Source organism: Crotalus tigris, unplaced genomic scaffold, assembly GCF_016545835.1.
Source record: "Crotalus tigris isolate CLP2741 ecotype Arizona unplaced genomic scaffold, ASM1654583v1 scf7180000018544.1747854, whole genome shotgun sequence".
Taxonomy (NCBI): Eukaryota; Metazoa; Chordata; class Lepidosauria; order Squamata; family Viperidae; genus Crotalus; species Crotalus tigris.
This window is the reverse complement of record NW_024097068.1, coordinates 230,565-247,728: the sequence shown is the minus strand read 5'-3', so window position 1 is coordinate 247,728 and position 17,164 is coordinate 230,565. Positions and strand designations below refer to the sequence as shown.

At 41.0% G+C, this 17,164-nt stretch overlaps 1 protein-coding gene across 5 annotated transcripts in view; it reads right to left on the bottom strand.

Annotated features, from left to right (window-relative positions):
• Nucleotides 1–17,164, bottom strand: part of RARA (retinoic acid receptor alpha) — a 248,084-nt gene that overhangs the window by 18,078 nt on the left and 212,842 nt on the right. For 4 of the 5 annotated variants that reach the window (XM_039353972.1, XM_039353973.1, XM_039353971.1 and 1 more), the window contains 2 exons: nt 13,732–13,880; nt 10,776–10,917 (listed from right to left, as the gene is read on the bottom strand). In XM_039353972.1, coding sequence (XP_039209906.1) covers nt 10,776–10,917; nt 13,732–13,880 — 291 coding nt within the window. The remainder of the gene's footprint in view (nt 1–10,775; nt 10,918–13,731; nt 13,881–17,164) is intronic. The other variant, XM_039353975.1, reaches the window with a different exon arrangement.

The window sequence follows — 17,164 nt, the reverse complement described above, 5'->3', positions numbered from 1 at the left end:
GGCATTTGCAAGAAGGTGCTGAAATGGAGATTTAAAATATGCATTTAAAAGGGGACATTAAAAGGAGGAAACTCCCAGGACAATTATGCATTCCTAGAATTTGAATACTAGTTAACTAGAAAATTTGCAATAATTTCCCATATTGTGTAGAAGCAAGCTCAGTAAAGGAAGGATAGAACAAAACATATATAACAACAAAAAAACCCAGGCCAGAATATATTCATACAACAGAAGAAATTTCACCCAGTAATGGATTTTTTTTTATCACCATCTTCTCTGGAAGAAAGAATCAGACTTGGAAATACAAGACTGTAGCAGATCTCTCTATCACGAAGCTGATATTCCCTAGGACTGTTGGTTCCCAAGAACTCAAAAAGAGCTACAGACTGATTTCTTCACCTCTTGTAGATGACCTAAATGTCTCCTTCTTAGCCCCAAACCAATACATGCTGTCATATGCTCCAAGTAAGATTAAACACGTTACAATGATGCAACGTCATATTGCATGGGAAATAAAAATACTTCTTGCATATTACTGAATATAAGCAAATAATTCATCCAATCCACCACAGTATCATATTTATGTCAATAACTTGTGCCTTTTGTAATATTTTTAATGCCTTAGCATAAGTGGAGAAACAAAATGTGATTTTATGATACATATGTAGGCATCAAATGAAATGTTAGAAGGTGTTGAAGCCACAGGAACCTTGGGAGGTAGTGATCATGCAATATTGGAATTCAACATTATGGAAGCACAAGCAATAGAACATAGTCAAACTAGAATCTTGGACTTCAAGAGAGCTAATTTCAATAAATTTAGAGAGGGCTTGGGAAGGATTCCATAGATGAGAATCCTCCAGGGGAAAAAAACTCAGGAAGCTTGGGAAATTTTGAAAAGCAAGATAATAGAACTAGCCCAGCCTAGCTCAATACCAACAAAGAGGAAAAATGACAGCTCTCAAAAGAAACCAGCATAGCTGCATAAAGAACTCTCTGATAAATTGAAAGATAAAAAGGACAAGTATAGAAAGTGGAAAGAGGGGCACATAACTAAATCAGAATATCAATAAATAGCCCGAGCCTGCAAAGATGAAGTGAGGAAGCTAAGGCTCATAATGAACAAAGGCTTGCGACCAAAGTCAAAAATAACAACAAAAAAAGCTTCTTTCAACATGTAACGTCACCGTTTGACTCCTGCGCAATTGGAAAATCGACTCCCTGATGCTGTCTCGGCATTCTTGGGATAAATAGACCCGGCATTCCACCGTGTCTATGATGGCCCCTAGGTGTAATAACCTTGTTGTGGGGACTAAATGGCTCTTGGAGAAGTTCACCGAGAACCGGTCATTCTGGAGCAGCATTATCACCAGTTTGAGATCCGCCTGGATCTCAGGTGAGCTGCTAGAACCACCAGGATCTTGGTAAAGACTCTCAGAGCCGAGGATAGACTGAACGGGAGTGCCCTGTACTGATAATGATATCCCCTGTGAGCGAATCTTAGAAACTGGCAATGGGTGAGAGAGATGGGGATGTGGAGGTACGCTTCCATGAGGTCGATAGACATCAGGAAGTCCCCCCTTCTTACGCTTCCAAGATGGACTGGAGCATTTGCATCTTGAATTTGCGGTATGCAAGATGATAATTTAATCCTTTTAGATCCAGGATGGCTCTCCATCCTCCTGACGCCTTGGGGACAACGAAGAAAATGGAGTAAAATCCCCGACCTCTCTGATCCAATGGCACCAGTTCTATGGCCCATATGTTTAAGAGGTGACCAATGGCCTCTCGCATTAGTTTTTTCTTTGTTGGATTTCTTAGTTGGGGACAAGAAATTAAGCGATTCGGGGGGTTAGAGATGAACTCCAGTCCGTGACGCACGGTGTTTAGGACCCATGCATCCATGGTGGTGGCTTCCTACTGGCGGGCAAAGAGAGAGAGTCTACCCCCAATGGGAGGATCCACCTGAGAGTCACCTGAATTGGCAGATGGGGCGGCCGCTCCCACGAAAGGGCCGTTTGCCCTGAAATTGTTGTCTGGGTCTGGAAACCTGTCTGTCAGACTGTCCTGTCTGTCTTGTCTGATAGGGAAAGAACGGTTGGGCTAGGAGTAGTTGGACCTGGCTCCAGCGCGAAAGGGCTGCCTCCGTGAGTAGGTGTTGGGATGTTTGTCTAACTGTTTAAGGAGATGATTGAGGACCTTACATTTATCCTTATTCTCAATGAGGTAACGATTCAGAGCTTCACCAAACAATTTCCCTCCCTGATAAGGGGCTGCTGACAAGTGCCATTTGGACTTGGCATCAGCATGCCAGTGTTTCAACTAGAGCATACGGCGGCCAGTGACGTTGGATGCCATGGCTCTGGAGGAAAATCTGGCGGCCTGGAGGGTGGCATCAGAAGCATATTCTGTAGCTGCCACTATCTTACTTAGATCTTGATGCGTGTGGATATCCTCCGCCGGTATCCTGGCCTGAAGCTGTCTAAGCCAGCGGAGAGCAGATTTGTTAAAAAAGGATGCAGAGGTAGCTGCTCTGATAGCCCAAGCCACCGCTTGATGTGTTCTATGGAAAGAGAGCTCACATTTACGGTCCTCAGCCTTGAGAGCCTCAGAAATGTCGCCAGGAATGACAGTTGGAGACACAAGGGGTCCTAAAGGTTCATCTACCATGGGTACCTCCAGAGCCACCTCCAGGTCCTGGGCCACGTTATAAAGTCTTTTCTCATCGCTACTTGGAAGGGGAAAAGAGACCCATTGCTTTCAGACTGTGTTGAGGAACATGGGAGGGCAAGGAATGCGGTATTGTGTTGTTACCGGTTCGGTGAAATTTGGATCTGCCTCCAAGTCTAAGTTGCCAGCGTGGAAGGATCAGGTCCGAGATGTGCCATGGAAGTGGCCTTATGAAGCAGGGGCACAAAAAAGGCAGGGTTAAAGAGATCGCTAAGTGATGGTGTCTCAGGGGAGGATTCCTCCTCCTCAGACATCAGAATCTCCAGATCAGCCTTGTATTCACGAGATGACGAGTCCCCAGAGTAAATGGACTGCGAAGGGGGAAAAGGCGCATGATAGGACTCAGTAGCCGGCTGGTGGGTGGGTAAAAAGGTGACCGCGGGTGACCTACCTGCTTGTGATCTGGCCTCAAGAGCACGCTCTACCACCTGTGCAATCATCTCAGCTAGGCGGTCCTCCGTGGGGAGGGGGACCGGTTCACTTGGCCTAAGTCCGGCCGCAGTGGGGGTGAAAGTAGCTTCAGGGGCCACGTGTTGAGCCCGTGGAGCGGAGGGCTGAGTGATGGGATGAATCCTGTCGATGTCCCTCGGTGTAGGAAATAGTTCTCCTGTTGATCATATCCCCAGTGGAGAAGCAGAGGGCCCCAGGGGCAGATCAACAGAAGGCACTTCAGCTTGTGAGGTCTCCAACCTGGCTAGCTTCTGTGCTTTAGAGAATTCCTTCTCTAGGGCTTGGTGTCTCCTGGTGGCCTGTTTTTCAGCTCCCTTGGAGATTTTTGAGGTAGACCTGGCCTTGGTAGAGATCTTACCTGCGGTCTCTTGATTAGAGGATTTGTGGCGTTTAGCAGTCGAGGAGGACGGCAAGACGTCCTTTGTGGGGGACCTAGCATCCTCCATCCTCGGGTAACACAGGAGCATGATAGGGGACCCCTGGTATCCGAAGACTGCTATTGGTTGGATAAGAACAGGCGCATTATAGGGGATACCTGGAATCCAGATAGAGCTGATTGTGTGGATAAGAACAGGCACACGGTAGGGGACACCTGGTATCCAGACAGAGCTGTTTGTGTGGATAAGAGCAGACGCACAATAGGGGGCGCTGGATTCCAGATAGAGCTGTTTGTGTGGATAAGAACAGGTGCACGATAGGGGACGCCTGGAATCCAGATAGAACTGTTAATATAATTAGGCCCAGGATCCCAATGGACTAATCCTGGTTTTCAGGGAGACCTGGAGACACCAAGAACCAGAAATTGAATCCAAGGAGATTAAATGCACATGAAGGAACAACCCAGATAGAGCCAAACCTGCTAAGTAGGCTGTGAAATTGATATATTGCAGGCCTCAGTGGCTGTGGAGATCAAATACTGACTGAGGTCTGACAGGCCTTGGAATGGTGTTATGTAAGGTTGTATTTAGAGCAGATGAAGGAAGTAGGCCTGAGGAGGCTAGCAGGCCTATTCTGAGGCAACAGTGGCCGTGCAGGGTCCCTGTGCAAACTGAGGCTCCAGAGGCCTCAAATGGTGGCCGCAGGAGAGAAAAGGGCGTAGAGCAGGCCCCAAGATGGCTGCCTCAAGAAAGACCCAGTCCCAATAAGGGACACAAAAAGGCGGCCACACCCAAAAAGGCTGCCACACTCCGAATGTCAGCTTAAAATGTCAGCCACACTTAAAAAGCCTGCCACAAAATGGCTTGCACACTCAAAATGGCAGCCACAACCAAAATGGCCACCACACTCAAAATGGCGGCCGCATGAGGTCTGGGGGTATTGCTGTCAGCACCCCCTTCCACCCTAAACCAAGCAGCCCTCCAAGATGAAAAAAACGGAGCTTTGGAATGCTCTCTGGCTCTTATCACGAAGAAAGGCTGGAAAAGAGGTAATCGGCCTTCTGAACACGCACCAGCTGCAAACGGCCATTTTTAGCCTTCACGCGTGTCCAGAGGCTTTTCCAGGCAATGGGGAACTGTGGAGGGCTGAGGAGCAGCACTGAGCCCAGTGCTGTCCAAGAGGAGAAGGAGGGCTGTGTTACAGAGGGGAAGCAAGTCCCCTCAGCCTCAAGCCTTTAGGGTTGGAAGTGGGGAGGGGGGAGGAACGAAGGCCTCCATTCCTAGTTAAAGGCAAACAGTTCTTCAGCCAACTGAGAGGAAAAAACACAGTGCTGAATACAGCACTGTCACAGAAGACTGAAGAGAATAGAGAATAAAGAATCTGCCAATGGAAACTGTACCTGCCTAAGAGCCAACTTGCTACGTCTGTCTTGGGCAAGATCAAGTCGAGACTTGGACACTCTAGCCCAGGACAGGCGTTGCAACTTTGGCTGACTTGATCTGATTGGGCAGGAACACAGCCTAAACCCATTGGTGGATTATCCATCTCCAGTGCTGGAGAAAAGTGAAGGAAATGATTGGTCCATTAGTGGGTGAAAATGGCAAGAAGGTGACAAGCAATAGGGAGAAAGCAGAACTATTTAACTCGTTTTTTACATCTGTCTTTACACGAAGGGAAAAAACAGACCAACCTATCAAAAATAGTGCCATAAAAAACAGTATAGAAACACAAGTTAAGCTAGGCAAGAAAATGATAAATGAGCACCTGTCCAGCCTAGACAAGTTTAAATCACCAGGACCAGATGGATTACACCCCAAGGTTCTCAAGGAACTGGCAGATGTGATCTCAGAACCACTGAACTATATTTTTCAAAGATCCTGGAGCACTGGGGAACTACCAGAGGACTGGAAAAGAGCTGATGTAGTTCCCATCTTCAAAAAAGGAAAAAAAATGGATCCAGGAAATTACAGACCTATCAGCCTGACCTCAATACCTGGAAAGATTCTGGGAAAAATAATCAAACAACGAATCAGCGAACACCTAGGGGCAAACAAAATCACTACTAAAAGCCAACATGGGTTTGTCAAAAATAGATCATGCCAGACAAACCTTATTGCATTCTTTGACCAAGTGACAAAATTAGTGGATCAGAGGAATGCTGTGGATATAATTTATTTGGACTTCAGTAAGGCATTTGATAAAGTAGATCACAACCTACTACTCGATAAGATAGAAAAATGTGGGTTAGACAGCATCACCACCAGATGGATTCATAGCTGGCTGACCGGCCATACTCAGCATGTGGTCCTCAATGGAACCACATCTACATGGAGGGAAGTATGTAGTGGGGTGTCAAAGGGCTCTGTTCTAGGTCCAGTGCTCTTCAACATCTTCATCAATGATTTGGACGAGGGGATAGATGGGGAACTCATCAAATTTGCAGATGACACCAAGCTGGCAGGAATAGCCAACACTCCAGAAGACGGCTTAAGATACAGGAGGATCTGGACAGATTTGAACACTGGGCGCTATCTAACAAAATGAAATTCAATGGTGAAAAAAGTAAGGTTCTACATTTAGGCAAGAAAAACCAAATGTACAGGTATAATATAGGGGGTACCTTGCTCAACAGTAGTAACTGTGACAGGAATCTCAGAGTCCTAGTGGACAATCACTTAAATATGAGCTAGCAATGTGCTGCAGCTGTGAAAAAAGCCAACACAGTGCTAGGCTGCATTAACAGAGGGATAGAATCAAGATCACGTGAAGTGTTAATACCACTTTATAATGCCTTGGTATGGCCACACTTGGAATACTGCATCCAGTTTTGGTCACCACGGTGTAAAATTTATTTATTTATTTATTTATTTTTATGAGACTTATATACCGCTTTAAGTGCAAGCACTCTCTAAGCGGTGTACACCAATAAGCGATGTATATATATTTACATTGCCCCCAACAATCCGGGTCCTCATTTTACCTACCCCAGAAGGATGGAAGGCTGAGTCAACCTTGAGCCGGTGAGATGCTGAGACTCTAGAAAGAGTACAGAGAAGAGCAACAAAGATGATTAGGGGACTGGAGGCTAAAGCATATAAGGAACGGCTGCTGGAATTAGGTATGTCTAGTTTAACAAAGAGAAGGACGAGGGGGGACATGATAGCAGTGTTCCAATATCTCAGGGGCTGCCACAAAGAAGAGGGAGTCAAGCTATTCTCCAAGACGCCTGAAGGCAGGACAAGAAGCAACGGATGGAAACTGATCAAGGAGAGAAGCAACCTAGAACTAAGGAGAAATTTCCTGACAGTTAGAACAATTAACCAATGGAACAACCTGCCTCCAGAAGCGGTGAATGCTCTAACACTGTTTTTAAGAAGAGACTGGACAGCCATTTGTCTGAAATGGTATAGGGTTTCCTGCCTGAGCAGGGGAGTTGGACTTGATGACCTCCAAGGTCCCTTCCAACTTTATTATTATTATTGTATGTGCACAAATATGCTCAAACTAAAGCCCAGGCAATAAAAAAAGAAATCTTAAAGATAAATATAATCCTATCTAGTTCTGAGAGTTCTTTATTCGCACAACATTTTTGAATTATTCTAATTACTTATTCAATTCCACTTAAATGGACTCCAGAAGATGGTAGAGGACAGGAAGGCCTGGAGGAACGTTGTCCATGGGGTCACGACGGGTGGGACACGACTTTGCAACTAACAACAACAATTCAATTTCAAATTGCCAAAGCAGCATTTGAAGAATAACAATTATCAATGAAAAAGAACTAAAATATATAAATTTAATAACAATCTAAACTATTAACATAAAAGTCAGGAAACATCATTAAAAGCATTCTAAAGAACACAGAAATTTTAAGAAGACATTGAAATGCCAAATAACACTTTGATATGCCTTCACTACAAACAGGTATTCCAGAATGTGAGCACTATCAGATATGCTTCTCATCACAGTTAATAGCCCCATTCTACAGAGAAGATCAAAGGGACCCAGGAGGAATAAATGGAAGAGGTCTTCCCAAAGTGTACAGGCTTCAGAATTCAGCCTAGAAGCAGTTCAATACCCAATGCAGTTGGGTTATGATTATGAATTTGCTATCCATTGTCCATGCCAGGAGGCACGACTCAGCACTCAAGATTAAAAGCAGTCACTGTCAAGCCTTCTTCCAAGGTCTTCTCCACATATTACAGCAATTAAAGCACACCGTAACCAAAAGACTGAGGAAGTATTTCTACCAATTTATACAAACTAAAGAGATCTTTAGCTTGATTGAATGCTCTCCCCACAGCTGTCCTAGAAGGGAAATCTAGAAAATCCTGCATGAAACCCAATACTGCCCCTGTAATATGGGTACCATAGAAAAGAAACTACAGTTCCTTCCTTCTGTATTGTCAGATCTACAGGGACATTCGCCACTAACTGATTACCCCTCTTTAATTTACATTTATGGGGCACTCTGATAACTTTTATCTGTTAAATAATCACAATATATTTATCTCTCTAAAAGTAGCAAAATATTACTATATTATGTGTAAATGTGACCCACAAATGGCTGCTAATTGTTCTTGTTGTGGGGGAAGTTGTGTTTGTTTTATTGAATGTACTTTTTTTGCTGACTGTCAGAAAGAAGCAATTACTTTCAGTCCATTATAGTCACCTGATAATTCACCAACAAACAAACAAACAAATAAATAAACATGCATGCATGCATGCATACATACAAACATCTTTGAATCAAGGGAACTATCTTAATTAGGAAAAAAAATGGGGCAAAACCCCTTCCAACCTAGGCTGGCCTGCTCTCATGATCTCTGCCTTGTCTATTATGCTCCACTCATTCTTCATCTTCTTCTTTCTCTCTATTAGTGCTTCCTAAGGCCTATTTCAGCCTGCCATTTTACTACCTACCTACTACTGTTCACTAACCTAACAAGAACATTCTTAGACCATTTTCAATGTGAGTTGTTAATTGATGTGTAAGAATGAGCTAATCTAAGTTAACAGAATTTTACTTCTCTTGACTAATTATTAATTAGATGTTATTCTACATTTTAACTTAAAACAATTAACCTCATAAAAACTTTAAAATAAGTGAAACTTCAAGTTCCAATAGACAAAAGAAATTCAGACAGCAGCTCCTAAAATAATGGAAATTAATCTACAGAAAACAAAACTAAGTTCTGTTGGCTGCAAAAAACAATAAGCAAGTGTATCAGATTTGAGGCACTGCTTTTTTGCATGCTGGATTTATGGAAGCATTACAAAACCTTGTTTGTTGTTGTTGTTTTCTGTGTGATGTATTTTTATAAAGAATCCATATGAGAATATCCTACTGGAGGAAGCAAAACAATCTTTTTCAAACTGCAAGGTTTCTTGACTCTTATTTTCTAGGAAAAAGAATCTTCCTTTAAATTAATACAACTGGTGAGGGAATGCCAGATGTGTCTTTTGCTTGGGGTATGCTGGTACATATCACCGTCCTGCCTGATGGAGGAGGGGCGGGGGATAATTCGGAAATCAGTCATGTCTGCCTGGCAAATTCAATAAAGCGCAGACCAGACAGCCAGTTAGGAAGGGGGAGGGAGGAATGGTGCATCCATCATCACATAGAGGGTGTGGGGTAAGCAAAAGCAGCTGTCATGAGAAAAAGTGAAGAACACCAAGAGAAATGAGTAAAGGAGGGATTCAAAAGCACATTGTGCTGTGTGTGTGTGCGTGTGTGTGCACACGGCACATCTTAAAAAGCAGCCGTCTCGGTTAAAGTGGTCCACATTTTCGATTCCTGGCCTCTCTCTACCACACCATATTTTTGCTTACCAGAAATTTCTCCTTTCTCCCCACAATGCCTAGGAGAAAGGTGGAGCTCTCTATCCTAGATGGATGTTTCCATTTTCTCACTGAGACCTCAGAAAGTCCTTGCTTATAATGGAGTCCTTAGTCTCCCTGTTGCCACAGACTTCATCAGCAGGTAGCATGCCCTATTTGTTAAAATCTGGGGAACAAAACCAATTTCTCACCCCCACTTTTTCTACCCTCTTGTGACAGACAGACCTAGTTCTTTGAAATATACAGTTCTATATTGTTAGCAAGCCAAAAAGAACACAAACTCACAAAGAATACAGTCTGCCCACATTCCCTTTTCCATCATCCTCTTCTCCTCACTTTTGAATGAACAGGGAAAAAGAGACAATAGGATTTGGGATGCCCCAAATTAACCATTGATTCTCTACACATCTGAGACATTTCTTTTCATTCCATGGATTTATCAGTCCAACCCTGGCAAACTGGGGTTCTGTCCCCCCGCCCCATTACAGTCGGGAGCCATGACAACTAAGCACTGCAGATGCCAGGAGGGTCCTGTCTGCGTCATTTATCTCTGACATCATCAATCATGGTTGCCGGGGAAACACCCTCAAAATTAGAACAAAGCAGAGGGGTAAGTCCCCTGCACCATGTCTTTGGGGAAAAACTAGAAAAATTCCCAGGTTTCTTCTTCTTTTAAGAGGAAAGAGAATGCTATTTGACAAAATATGCTAATGTCAACTTTCTGAAGAGTAGCTCAGTTAAGAACTAGTCACAGGAGGAAAGAGTCATCCATTTCTTCTACCTAACATACAATCTTGTTTAAAAAAAATTAGAACCAGCAAATCAGTCTTTTTCCTAGCTAATGCTCTCTGGCTTTACTGGGACCATTCCCTTAATATGGAATTGCTAGTTGGGAATTATGAGAATTGGAATCTAGTTCCTGCAGATAGTATCAGATGAGATTAATTTTTGTTGTAAGAGTAATTGAGTAATCATTATCTCCATAATAAATGATAACAAGAAATCTGGGGGGGGTTTTTTTGTAGTTAGATGATTTGCCTCTCTCATCTTAATTTTTTTCTCTATATATACTATAGAATCAGCAGTTGTCTCAACTTTGTTTTCAACTTCAACTTCTCCCTTTCTGTCAGTTCTTTGCCTTCTTTCCTTCTAGGACTGCTGTCATTCTCACCTTCAGAATTCTATATAGCTAGGGGTTTTATACAGCATTTTGATTTGAATTATAATTTGCCTTAGCAAACAATGGCTTCTAATGGATAACTGAGATTTAAGTCTTGGTCTTCATATGGATAGACATTTGAAATTTGCTATTATAACAAAATATTAATGGCAACAACTTGGCCACCTCATCTTTCTTCCCTTCACCACTCACTCACATTCTTTGGACATGCCAACTTCAAAGCACTTCTGTAGGCGGCAGTACTGACAGCGGTTCCGGGTCACTTTGTTGATGATACAGTTCTTGTCCCGGTGACAGGTATATACCATGTTCTTCTGGATACTACGACGGAAAAAGCCCTGTAGAGTTCAGAGAAGAAAAAAAAAATGGCATGAGCAAATCAACTCTCTCTCTCTCTCTCTCTCTCTCTCTCCCATGGTATGAAAACATATGGCTTGGCCTCTTCTCATAGTATCCTTGCTCCCTGAGAGCAGGTGTAGCATTAAAAAAAATCATAATGTCTCCAATTCAGAATTAACCATAACTTTCATGCTAGTCTTTAGACAATTATGTCACTTGCTACTAATATTTCTGGGCAGATTTAGCTAATAATATTAAAAATGTTGCAATTCAACCATTTCAAAAATTGAGTATAATGTTTTGAGATTTTAGGTATTAAAATGGGGTCAAAAATCAATAATGGCACATAGCACATTAAATTATCTATCATGTTCATCAATGTATTCAAGACAGCATAATATTTGTCAATTCATTCATTCAAGTTATATGGCCTCCCATCTCAAACTGACCCTAGGTGGCTATCAGGAGTAAAAAAAATATGCAGCAAAAAATCAACAATAAAAATACAAAATAAACAGTCAATAAGTAGACAGGATAAAAACAAACAATTTTATATTTGCTTTGATTTGTGAAAAAACAACCATTAATACAAATACAATACAAATACAGTAATATGAGGTCTTTGTATTATCTGTCATCCAAAACCTGCTTAGATTCAACAAGATGGCAAAGTTATATTACATTCTGGGCCCAAAGCATTTTCACTGTCCAGATAGTATAGTGCGTGTATTTTTTCTCAATAATCCTTATAATAAAATAGATGAATACCTTTATCTCATATTGCAGATGAAAATAAATACTAAAAAGTCAGTAGCAGACATGCCTTATTCTCTTCCACCTCAACATTCTAGAATAATTGTCATAACTCCTGACCCATCTTAGATCTGTTACAGAATTAACTGGAATTAAAATTATAGAGAGATAATTTAGAAAGATAGTAATGGCTGAGTGTGCATATTACGTAAGATTTTCTCTCTCATACACACAGGCTACCTTCTTACAGACTGAAATCTTTCTGCATATGGTGTTCTGAGAATCAATTTAGTCTTCTGTTCTGTCTTCCCAAAAATTGTGGAATTTAAAAAGAAACGCCATTAATCTTCAATTCAGTGGAGAAAAACTGCAGTTTAGTCAGTAATAACAACAACAACAAATGAATAAGCCTGTAAAATCTTTATAATTTTAAGCACATTTTAAATACAGGATATATGTACATAAAAGGCCATTTGCCACTTATAGATATATAGCTTTAATGGATGCTCCATTGCCCTACTAGTCCATTAAAACTCCCTCCCTCCCTCCCTCCCTCCCTCCCTCCCTCCCTCCCTCCCTGTGTATGTGTGTGTGTGTACATACAAACATACATACATACATGCATATCAGAAGTAGTTCACCCAGCTGCCTTTGTGTCTAAAGTGGAACTAGAACTCATGATTTCCTACTTATAGCATGATGTCTTAGCCCCGCCTAGACCAAATTGGGAATAATAATAATAATAATAATAATAATAATAATAATAATAATAATTTTTAAAAGGTTGGAAGGGCTTCATAACTTGGACTGTACGTTTCCTGCAAAAACAACCCATCTAACTTGGAATACACAGATTTTATGCTCAAAACAATGCAAGAGATTAAAGCTTTTAGCAAGGAAAAGCTAATAGAGAAGGAAGAGGAGAAATGGAAAAATTATTTTAACAATTATTATTTTAAATTATTTAATAACTTAATAAAACCTTCTGTTTGAAACCAAAAGCCCACACATGTATAAACCATTTCAAACCAATTTCTAAAAGTAAGCTTACAATTTTAATCTGATTTTGCAACCAAAAAATAGTACGAGAAATGGCTTTTATTTTTAACAAAAAGGTGGCTGTTGATGCACCTGACTGATCACTTAAAGCAGAAGCTAATGGATATGGAAAAGGAAGGAGGAGGAGATGGTAACCACAGAAGCAGCCAGACTGTTCAAGAACCAGGGGAATGAATTTCTTAATGAGATTAAGGGATTTGGGGTGGAGAGAAAGAAAACCCTTTCTTTTGTGTCAGAGGCATGTAGAGTTCTCTGTTAACTGAGGGAAAGATCAGCTGATTGGGCCATGCCTTCCTCCCCAATCTGATCTCTGACAGCTTAACTCACACAAAGTCATGGTGATGGCCTAGTGCAAGTGGGAGCACATACCTGAACAGGTAATGTCACAGCAGTTCATCTTTCTTTGATATTGAAGTGAGGAGTATGTTTAAAAATAACAGATAAAGTATCAAGAATGGAATAGAGAAGAAATAATTAACTAGTAGCCTCTATTACAAAAAGCAATCCATAAAGCAAATGGTTATAGACAATGGGTGTTGTAACCCAAAATATCGAAGGGCATCAAAGTGCCAACGAAGCACAAAACCCAGCATTTCCTAGAGAAATAGAGGGACTGAGAGCTAGGCATCACTCTCAAATCTTCCCAGCTCTGTAAAAAAACACAGTTCTGCTCCTCCACATTCTTAAAGTCACAGGACATGGGCAAAGCCCATGATGACAATTGCCAGATGATTACTGGACACTTCCACAAACATTCTTGAAGCCCTCTGGAATAGTTGGAAAAGACAGAGAAAATGGTACTTCCTGGGCCAGGAAAAATACACTAGTCATAGCTGATACCAAAAAGTGTGTTCTAACATTTGTGACTTCCTCTAAACCTCAGTGCTTGTATTAGCATTCTGCATTCTTCACAATTCTTCTTTGGAACCTGTATATTTGAGTGACCCATTTTCTCTTTAGCTTTCCTGCTTACATATCCCTCCATCTATTTTTACTCTCACCTTGCATCCTTCACAGGCGCTAACACCATAGTGGTAGCCAGATGACTTATCCTGACACACAAAGCAGGGTTTGTAGATTCGGGGCAGTGGGGGTGGTGAAGGAGGGCTGGGTACAATCTCTTCTGAGCTGGTACTTTGTGTTTCAATAGCTACAGAAAAAGAGAGAAAAAAAATCACATAAAGAACTGGTGAGGTTTCAAATCTATCTGGAACTTATATGTGAGTTACTTAATCAATTCACTTTAGTTACACTACTTTTGAGCCAAACGTGCATGGCATTGCTTGATTTTCCAGTGGTTGATATGAAATAATGCTGTTAAAAGGATATGGTTTAATATGTTCTAGGGGGGAAAAAGATGGAAGATTGGTCCACAGAGTTCTATCTTGTTTTCCCATTCACACGTACAGAGATATTGATGTGGAATGTGATGCCGATCACTTGCAAAATGGACATAAATGGAGAAGGCTTAGCAAGAGCTTGTGTTCTTAAAATGCTTGCATAGCAGAAATGCTTACTCTACCTTACCATATTATAATTTTAGATTTTTAAAAAACCTCCAACATTTCTGTTGAAAACTATTGGCATGAATAACAAGAGAAAGATACTTGTATAAAATTATCTACAATAACAAACTGATTGCTGTTTTTGTAATTCAAGTGGACCCCTTGCACTGACTATGGATTTTCAGAAAAGAATATGGAAATTGAGAAGGGGAAAGTTCTGCAAAGCCTGTGAAGGTTGCTGATCAAAGACAGTCTCAATATAAATACCAGCTAGCTTCTTGGGAGCACCACTTTGTGGTTTTAACAACATCATTTAAGAATGAACCATCTCAGTATGTCCTGCTGGGAAATGCTTTCCAGTAACTTATATTTTGGCCAGACTGATTTTGCAACCCAAAGAAGCTTTTAACATAGCACATACTTCACAAGAAAAATGGAAGAGGAATGTAGTAGCCCAGTGAGCAAGAAAAGCCCCAATTCTGTAAACCTGAAGGCCTGGAAGTTTTGAAAGCCGCCTCCAGCATGCTTTCTGCAAGGTAGGGATGGCATCTCTTCAAGATGCAATCTGACATTTTCAGGCCAGGGAAATAAAATGTGGAGTTAAGTCAGCCATAACCAGTCCCAGGTACATTAAATCTTGGTGTTGCAGCTTAAGGTGATGGAGGAGAGAAGCAGAAGGGAAAGGAAGGCAAGCAGCATAGCAATAATTAGGTTTCCTGGAATTGAAAGCAAAAAGGGTTGGATTTGAGTGAGGCATGATAAAACCATAATAAAGAAGAAGTGTTCCAGAGCACACACAGAGTGCTTTCAGCAAAACAATAACTAATTTCGTCTTCTTGTTCACATTAATTTCCATTAAGCAATATACAGTACAAAATAGGGAATCATCTGTCCATCAAAGGACAAGAAAGGGGGAAAATTTAAGTTGGGTCATAAGAGATATTTAATATTAATTAAACATAGAAGTGATTAATAGCAAGCAGGCTTAAACAATTTTTAAAGCCCCTAATTAATAATTTCTAGAGAAGAATGGATAAATAGCATAAGAATTAACAATGGTTTCATTTAACTGGGATATGGTTAATGAAGTGGGAGGTGGCTATTATCTCAGCTTCTAAAATGAAAAGGAGTAACATGGGGAATGGAGAACCAGGATTCTGAAAGGCCAGTCTTCAAAAGTAGACAACGAAAGAATTCCATCCATCAAAATTCCATCAGCATAAAATCATGAAAGCTTCCAAGTTATGCAGAACTCATCCGCAGGCAAAATGAAAGAGCCACTTAAAGAAGTGAAGGAAAGGGTGGTTGGGTCAATCCAGATAAAAGGGTGGTATTTATCAGCAAGGAAACTTCTTCTATTTTGGGGTTGCAGGTCCTTTTTTTAATATTTCAATTTGATTGAAATAGAACTTAGCCTTGGGCCATGCCTGTCAAGTGTTAAACAGGGGCTGTAATATTTTTGTTCTACTTTGGCTGGTAAGCTAATGTTGCTTTGTGTTCAAGACATTAGCCTGAGCTTTGGATTTAGATTCCCATTGGTCAGGAAGCTTGCTAGATGTCCATACAACATTCATTTTCTCTGTTTACTCAGTCTTCAAGGTTGTAGGGAGGATAGCCTGAATTTGCTAGAAGCCAGCCTAATTTGTCATATAAATCTTGGCTATGTTCAGGTTGGATCAGTATAGTGAGGGCTGCTTTTTAATTACATTTGGAAAAAACAACTAATGTAAAATGCTGCTGCCTGGGTGGCATTGGAGATCTGTTACACAGAATATATTGCTCTACATTTTTGAATTTGGACTGGTTTGCAGTTTGTTTCCAATTCAAAAAAAAAACTTTTTTTCATTTTTCTAACCGTAATAAGTTGGGACCAGTCCATCTGGAGGATGGCTGATTTTCCTACAATACTGCTATCATGCTGAGATCACTGGCAGACCTTCTATGGTATAACGGGTGAAGGCCTTTTCCTCTCAATGTTTACCCTTCCAAGGTAATTTTTAGTCTTTTCTTCCATCTATCAGGGTGGACTACAGTCTTCCATTGAATGTTGAATGTTGGCATAGCCTCAGTTATTTTATTTAGGTGTTTTGTCATAAAAAAAGATTAAAAAGTAGGATCACTCTATTACCATATAACAAAACATTTGGTTTAAAAATTAATAGTTTACCATTTTTATTAATGTTCACGTCTTGTTGTTATTTTGCAGAACCCTAATGTAGTACATAAGATAACATAAAAGATAAGAGTGTAATGTAATTGTATGTGGTTATATAACTTATCTAGAACCTGTTTGCACCACAGATCAACACCACATAGACACTTCTAAAGAAAATTCTATCCAATGACATCTAGGTTCAGATGGAGACCACCCTCTAAACTTCCAGCAGGCTGTCCTCTAGCTCCATGAAATACATCAATCCTACTGACACTCACATACATAAATAGGTTTATTGATATAGCTTCCACTCTGGCACAGCTTATTTCAAAAGACTTGATTCCCATGACTCCTGATGGAAGAAACAGCCCTGACTCCAGAGACAAATATGACAGGGTTATTTGTTTTCCTTAACAAGCTGGGGAAAAAAGATCTTAAGGTTGGGGCAGAGAAAAAATTGGGGACAGAGTAACTTGGAGGTTGCACTGCTGCGCTGAAAAGCTGCAAGGGAAGAAGTCACATGAATCCTGTCAAACCATAATGGCAGGATCAGACTTGCATGTGCACTGGGCAACAATAACAAAAAAGAATAGCCAGCACATGTGTAAAGTGTTTGCTGTTCTCCCAGACATGAAAAGGTTAAGGCATTTGGCTGCACATCCACAGCTCTTTTCCTGTAGGATGTCTGCCGATGTTTTTCTTCAAGTTATAGTCCGGAGTAAACCAGTCAGACAGGATATTAAAAAGTTTGGCCCCATTCAGGGAGAACAGGCC